Source organism: Charadrius vociferus, unplaced genomic scaffold (genome assembly GCF_000708025.1).
Source record: "Charadrius vociferus isolate BGI_N301 unplaced genomic scaffold, ASM70802v2 scaffold415, whole genome shotgun sequence".
NCBI classification, from domain to species: domain Eukaryota; kingdom Metazoa; phylum Chordata; class Aves; order Charadriiformes; family Charadriidae; genus Charadrius; species Charadrius vociferus.
Genome location: NW_009648367.1, coordinates 229,614 through 236,937, shown reverse-complemented (window position 1 = coordinate 236,937; position 7,324 = coordinate 229,614). Strand labels below are relative to the sequence as shown.

At 43.1% G+C, this 7,324-nt stretch overlaps 1 protein-coding gene across 1 annotated transcript in view; it reads left to right on the top strand.

Annotated features, from left to right (window-relative positions):
* GAS7 (growth arrest-specific 7) overlaps positions 1–7,324 on the top strand; it is a 63,426-nt gene that overhangs the window by 39,377 nt on the left and 16,725 nt on the right. Inside the window, exons 5-6 of the mRNA XM_009885292.1 lie at positions 1,155–1,244; positions 3,250–3,365. Coding sequence (XP_009883594.1) covers positions 1,155–1,244; positions 3,250–3,365 — 206 coding nt within the window. The remainder of the gene's footprint in view (positions 1–1,154; positions 1,245–3,249; positions 3,366–7,324) is intronic.

Genomic DNA, 7,324 nt, shown 5'->3' with positions numbered 1-7,324 from the left:
TCGTGTCAGCTAAAGGCTTTGTCTGTGTTGCTCTGGCGTGGTGGGTTTACACCATGTCAGCACTTTGCAGCATGTTGCCATTTCCTTTTTGATCCTGTCTGAATAGCCCAAAGGCAAATTCAGTGTGTGCAAGCACCACCTTTAGCTCTGCCTGTGCAGTTTTGCTAACCCTGCCCACAGCTTTGTTTTTGGATTTCTTGTGAACGTTAACTGGTCCAAAACCCCCTCAAAAACCCATACAGTTACATTTGTGAGTCTTCCATCCCCAGTTTCTCTTGGTTCCTTGGTTAATACACAGGTACTCTTAGTGTCCAGCAAACCTGAAGGTATGATAAGATGGACTGCTTTTAGTGTACCTTCTTAGCAGAAATTTTAGGTGGGCATTATTTACTGGCAATGAGCTCTGACTCTGGCTGATGCTTCCCCTGAAGGGCTTAACTGCATCCAAAGTTATTCTGCAGCACATTCTGCAGTAGCTATCATGCTCTGCACTTCCACTGTGCTTTCATCACGTTACATTTTCTACTGCGATAACTTAATGAGCACTTGTACTTTTTTATGCCTTTGTTTAAGACTGTGTGATGAGTCCTGTCTCACAAATTACTGTGGGTTTTGTGCATTGAAGGCTAGCTGACTTTTGAGAGCCGCTGTTGCTTTTTGCAGTGAGCATTGTTTTCATTGGAAAAGGTCTCTGCGATAGATGGAAGGGCTGTGTACTGAAGATATAACACCTTTTCTTTGTAATCCTGTAAGACCAACATAGCCAAGATATTCTGATGAGATACGCCCGTAGTGCCTTCAGTGCTCTCTGCTGCCCACAGTGTTTCTTGTGTTCAGAGTGTGAAGATTTTTACCACAGTTTGGTAGGGATCTGGGAGAACTCTCTGCATGGCATTTTCCAAATCAAGCAGGTTTTCCTCATGTGAAATGGGTAGGTTATTTTCCTCTGAGCTGACACTCCTGCTTGCTCAGAATTGCTCTCTGGGAGTACTTAGCTCCTGTTTCCATGCAACAACCAATTTTTCTTCACTGACATGCATTCACTGTGAATTTTCTGATTGGAACTGTGTAAATATGACCTCTCATTTGCATATTTCTCATCAACAGCTACATTTCATTACCTTCTAACTCTCTTTTCCTTTTTTTTTTTACAGATAAACTGTGTGACTTTCCCCCATCCTGACGTAATGCCAGAGCAGCAGTTGCTGAAACCTTCGGAGTGGAGCTACTGTGATTATTTCTGGGTAAGTAGGCAGCCAGCCACATGCCATATTGCAGCTTCTGAGCTTCCGAAAAAGTGGAACAGACAGCTTGATTTGTGGTACAAGGTAAAGGAGAATTTGGGCTGAAATGCAGTGTGTTAGGGCAGCACCAGGAAGTCTGAGGATGCCAGTGAAGATCAGGTGGAAACCATCTAACCCATCTCAGATGTGGGCGATTGTCGGAAGAGAGTCCAGAAAGGGCAAGGTCAGCTGTCAGGAGATGGTTTTTGTCAGGAAATGGGGAGGGTGTAGGACAAACTAGAGATTTAAAAATACCTCAGCCAAAAAGGCTGTGCAGCAGGAGGGGATAGCAAGATGGATGACAGGGAGTTCAGTGTTTCCCAGAGTACAAGACCTAGGGATGCACAAGGACGCTGGGGTATCACGTTTAAAACAAGCAGATAGTTACAAACTTTGTGCTAAATTGTAAAACTCACTCCTGTGGGATACTGTGGAGGCCATATAATAAATTACTTTTTTAAAGGATGAGGTCTGTGAAGGACAGGCCCATTAGTAGCTCTTAAATTGAGTGGTTTTACTGCAGCCTTCAGCATGGAAAGTCTCCAGTGGATGTGTTTCTGTGTGTGCCCTCTTGAGCTTTCAGGATCCTAAATCAGATTAAAATGATACAATAGTCCTTCAAACGTGGAGCTGACAGAAAAAAATCTTCCACTGGAAAACTGGTTTTGGGGGGGCAGGGGCCTCAACAATGAAGACTTTATGAATTTCACATGTGTTTTCAGTTATCGGTTATTGAAACACTTCCATGGGAAAAAAAAAAAAAAATCAAAGTTTCTTCAGTTTCTTCCAGTCTTCTGATCCCAATGAGCAATAAATCATTAAAAGTGTATAGCCTTATTTTTTGCATGTGTCTTACAGAAGTTGCTGCCTTGCTCGATTCTTTTCATTTAGGCTTGGCCACTGCTTGGCTCCTTGGGTTTGGTCACATCTTGCTCTCAGTGAAACTCCACTTAAAGCTGCCTTTCTTCTGCAAACTTTTATCGTCCCATAGCTCCTTTCCCAGGACTTTCCTCTTGTTCGGTGTTGTCATCCATTTCCACCCTCCTTCTTCAATCAACTCCACTCCTACTGTTGTCTCAGCTGCCCGGTGCCTGGCATAGTGTCCTACAAGTCTCATGCTTTGATTAATGTGGCATTTTTCTCTGTGCAGATGTGCAGCACCGACGGTATTGGAGCAAAACTTTTAGTCCTTAGGGAAGCGTTCTCTGGGCCTGTTTGATGGAAGAGGGTAGGAAATGAAATTCTAAAACAGGGAAAAGCAGAGAGAGAAAAGAGACAGCAGGGAGAAGACTGTTAGTCATTGTAGCAACCCTGAAGTCAGTGGAGCAAAGGGTAGAAAGGGCTGTGCAGGAAATGAATGGTGAAAGATGGGATGTATGGCAGTAATCTGTTGAACATGTTGCTGTTTTACCCTGCTTTATGGCAGATCTGTGCAGACTGGCTGTATTTTTCTGGGTGCGGATCCGGGTTGAACTTGACAGTCTGTTAAAGGTCATTTAGTGCTGTCTTACCCCCTTCCAGGAGCAGCAGTGTCCTCCCCTCTCCTCCAGCAGTTCCCTTGGGCTGGCTCCACCATCCCTCCTTCTCTTGGCAGGGACAGACATGAGGGCTCGTGCTTGCCGGAGCCAGCCCGGGGGTGTTACCAGGTATGAAAGGCCACGGGCAGAAAGGAAGGCAAGGCAAGGCCGCTGCTTTCACCCCAACATAGTCTTATGCTAGCTAAAAAGAACTATAAAATTTCTTTTTTTTTAATTAAAAAAAAAAAAGGCATAAGAGGAGGGGGAAAGAGAAAGTGTTGAACTGTTCCTCTGAGAGGGGCTGAGGTGCTGCGACCATCAACAGGGGAGGGCTCTTTGGACACCACTGCTGCCTGTTGCTCGAACTCCTTGGGCAACCGCCACTGGGAACTGCGTGTCTGTGGTTTTGATCCCTGTATCTTTTTGTTGAACTTCCTTTTTCCTTCCAGGCTGATAAGAAGGATTCACAAGGGAACAATATAGTGTCGGGATTTGAAATTCTTCTTCAAAAGCAACTGAAAGGGAAACAAATGCAGAAAGAAATGGCAGAGTTCGTTCGAGAAAGGTAATTAGCATGTTGCTATCAAATTAAGTATTTATGGCAATATTTTTCTTCCCGATTTAGGTATTCCTTTGGTACATTAATGACGTAACTTAAACTGCGTAAAAGATATGCTACCAGTTCCTAAAGAACACAATATTTCTTTAATGTCTGTCCACACTCTCCCGTCTTCCCCAGCTCTCACTTGTCTCTCCTGCTGTGCCTGTCTCAGTTGTATTGCACACAGGCTGTCCATTTAGGTAGAGGGAACCAAGAAGGTTTTAAGCTGCAGATTCAAGGAAAAAACATGGACATGGAAAAAACAGAGCAGAGATATTTAGAAATGAAATATTTTGTCTGAAAAATAAAGAAGCAATTTGTTGACATGGGGCATAGGCACAGTTTCCTAGAGGAAGATGTAAAAAGACATCACTTGGGACTTAAGCTGATTAGGGAGCTGAACTACGCACACAGATATTTAGAGTGAACCCCAAGTTATAAAGGCAGATGCCACTACCAGAGAATGCCAGAACGCTATTAATGGCCTGTTGCTCTGCTGACATGGGAAGGGCACAGAGCACCAAACAAGCAGTTGATAGATGCTCAGTTCAACCATGTACAGGAGGTGATGTGACATCATTAGTCATAAGTAGTGTCACTATTATTTGAAATTGCTTGTCATGTGTCCAAGCCAGTGTAAATCATCTTGAGGATGACTCTCAAAACTTGAGTACAGCCCATAGGGACCAAGCAGTGTTTACTCCCAGGGGGAAGGCAGACCACAGTGATGGATGTTCTCTCCTGGAGGCAATTGCACCAGTTGAAGGAGCTGCAGTCCTCTGTTACTGCCTCTATGTTGGTGCTTGCTTCTGAGTTGGTATTGCCTTCCTGCTCCACTGCTGTGGATACAGCATGGCTGTGCTGCTGTAAATCAATAGTGGTGGGAGCAATGAACAGGGCAACAAACAGGCACCTGTGTTGATGTTTGGGGGGCAGTTTGATTGGGCAGAACTTGCAGATAGTTACTTTCATTTGTGGTTTGTTTTCTTTCTCCCTCTCATCTTTTTTTTTTTTTTTTTAGTATTTGGCATATGGCAGCACTGGAGAAATGCAAAGTATAGCACAGGCAATAAGGACAGTCTGATACAGGAGGTGCAGAGTGCCTGTCATCCCTGTGTGGTTCCTAGTGCCTTTGATGTAAGACAGTCTGAGAGACAGTTGCCCCTGCGATCCATGGAAAAAGTGTGACCTGAGGATGCAGGTAGAAGAAACAACCAGCTGGCAAAGGAAAAATACGATTGAGAAATAGTCTTGCTAAGCTAGAATATGAGGAGAAGGCAAGCAGAATTGTGATAGCTGTGTCCAGGGAGAAGAAGAGGAAAGCTGCTCCAAAGAAAGTAATATACAATTAAATTTGACAGAACAAAAGAAAGGAGCATTCAAGAGGGAGGGAAAGCTGGCGTGAAATGGGAAAGGGCAAGGAGAGAGTGGCTGTGACACTGGGAAGAGGCATGTTCATGTGGTCAGTAGAGGAAGAAGTAGGCATGTTATACAAGAAAAGACAGAAAGGATTCACTGTGTGCTGGAAACAAAGAAGGTTTGGAGTTGAGTGTGAAGAGGACCTAGATGGAAGTTATGAAAAGATTAATATGTTTTTCTTCTGTTTGGAACAAATGATTCAGGATTGCTCTGTGTGGAAAAGGAGGAGGACGGTGTTGAGCTGGGGAGGTTACTCATGGAAATGAAGCTCAGTCCATCAGGGGTACCTTTACATTCCCAGCTAAGAGGGAAAAAGTACTGGTAAGATTTTCACGATGACCATCAGGTGGCTCGAGGAATACAAGACCATGTTTAACTAGGGGGTTTCATGTCCAGAAAAATTCTCTCCATCTGTATAACCAGCCTTCTGGAGGTGAGGTTCAGGCAGCTAATAAAAATAGCTTTAAATAGGAAGCTGGTATGAGACATGATAACCAGATTTCTTCATTGAATAACCAACAAGAGGCAATACTAACTGAAATCTAGTTTATCAAGTAGAGGGTTTTAGAGGAGCTACTTGTAAATAGCAGTCTTTGACCAATTATGTGTTCATTCAGTTCTTGTTGACAAAGGTAAGGTTATAATACAGACTTTGAATTTTAATAAGACAGACCTCAAGAAAGGGAGGAAAAGATCTGAACTGAAACATCAACGGTGTGGGTGTGAAAGGAGGAAAGAATTACTTTAAATCAAGAGTGAAAATGTGGTTTAGCATTTGCATTCAAGTAAGCACTCCAAAACAGCCAAGAAAATATGCAGACTTCCCTGAATAGCATCAGTCTCTTGGAGTATAAGAAGTAGTGTTTTTATGAGCAAAGAAACACTGTCTTAGGCTTTTGGCCACTCAGTTTTTAATTGAGCAGGGCTATGCTTAGAAAATCTAAAATAAATAGCAGATTGTTTAGCTACATGAAAAGAAACACAAGCAGGATGATGGCTGTAGTGAGTCTGATAAAGATCTGACTACTGACTTTAATCTGACCATGGCAGTACTGAGTGTGTAAGAGGAAAAGATCATGAGAGTCTCTGTTCTCCTAGCTTCCAGTAACCAGAATTTTGGGGATTTCCAGGGCCAGAGTTTGCCTTAGGTCTGCTATGTTTGGCAGATGCTTGTAAACATCTTCCACTGTTTGTCTAATCCTTTTGAGTCTTTTTATATTTTTGACCACTGCAACAATTTGTAGAAGACTTCTGCAATTTATGCTCTGCAGGAAAAGTAATTATGCTTCTGTTGTCTGATAACTTCATTGTTGCCTCTTAATCTGGAGAGATGGTGTAAAAAGACTAATAGTCACTGTCTTCAAACAGTGACAGTTGTGTAGATGTCTGTCAGATATCCTCTATCACTTTTTCTCCATGTTCCCCGTGTTGTCTTAATCTATTTAGTTTCTTCTTGCGTCGTAGTCACATCAGATCATCTTTGCCTCCCTTTGTAGCTCTCTAGTTTTCTTTATCCATTATAACATGGTGTCACTGAAACTATTTGAGTGTGGGCACACAAAGTACTTTATTTCAAAAGAAGAGCGTAAGAGAGCAGGGAATAAACATCCAAAGAGCAACTAGAACTAATAACATCAAGACAGTATGGGTCAAAATGCACTTATAATCTGTAGTGCTTCTGACTACACAGGGAGTGAAATTCTGAAAGTTTTCAAAGAAGTTAGTGGAAACAAGAAACTTAGGGGTTTTTAGACTGAAGCTGGAGTAACTGTGAAACAGCTGTGTGGATTTCTGGACATAGGCTCACAAGGCTTGGGAGTCCCTGTGTACTCCTGATGTGTCGGTGTTTCACAGTCACCACAATCCAGAGTTTGCAGGGTGTTTATGTTGGCCACAGCCAGGAGGCATATTTTTTTCCCTTTTTGAGGTGTAACTTCATCTTGGTTTTTAGCCTCTTTTGAGGTGTTCAAGGTGTTTTGGCCACAGATGGTGGCAGGATGCCAGACCGGGGTGGAACAATGTATGTCTTATAAATAGGGCTCTTAAGCAATAACCAATTCACCTTTTTATTGTTATTTTTTTTATTGTTATTCCTCCTTGCCAGGCAGTCTGCCCTTTTAGTAGTGCCATCCCCCTGCAGTATAAGTAACATTTGAAATCCCAGAGCCTGGGCCAAAGCTGGGACCAGCGAGGAGCACTTCCATCAAATGGCTTTGCATGTAGGCTGTCACACTCAGGACAGGCACTGGTGGCAGCAGACATAGTGTGTCTTATGTGTAATTGTGAAGATCACGAGGCTTCCTTTTGTCTTGTTGTGTTCAATACTTCCCCAGCTACAGCAGTATGAAGGAACAGCTTCCCAGGGTTTTAAATTCATTATTTTCACAGCAAACCTTTATGATGGAAGATGGTTCTCTGTTCGTGACACAAAGGACCAAGACACGGATTCTGTGAGGGTCTGTCTGTCTGGATGGCTCAGAACAGTCAGCAGACCAGCTAGCATC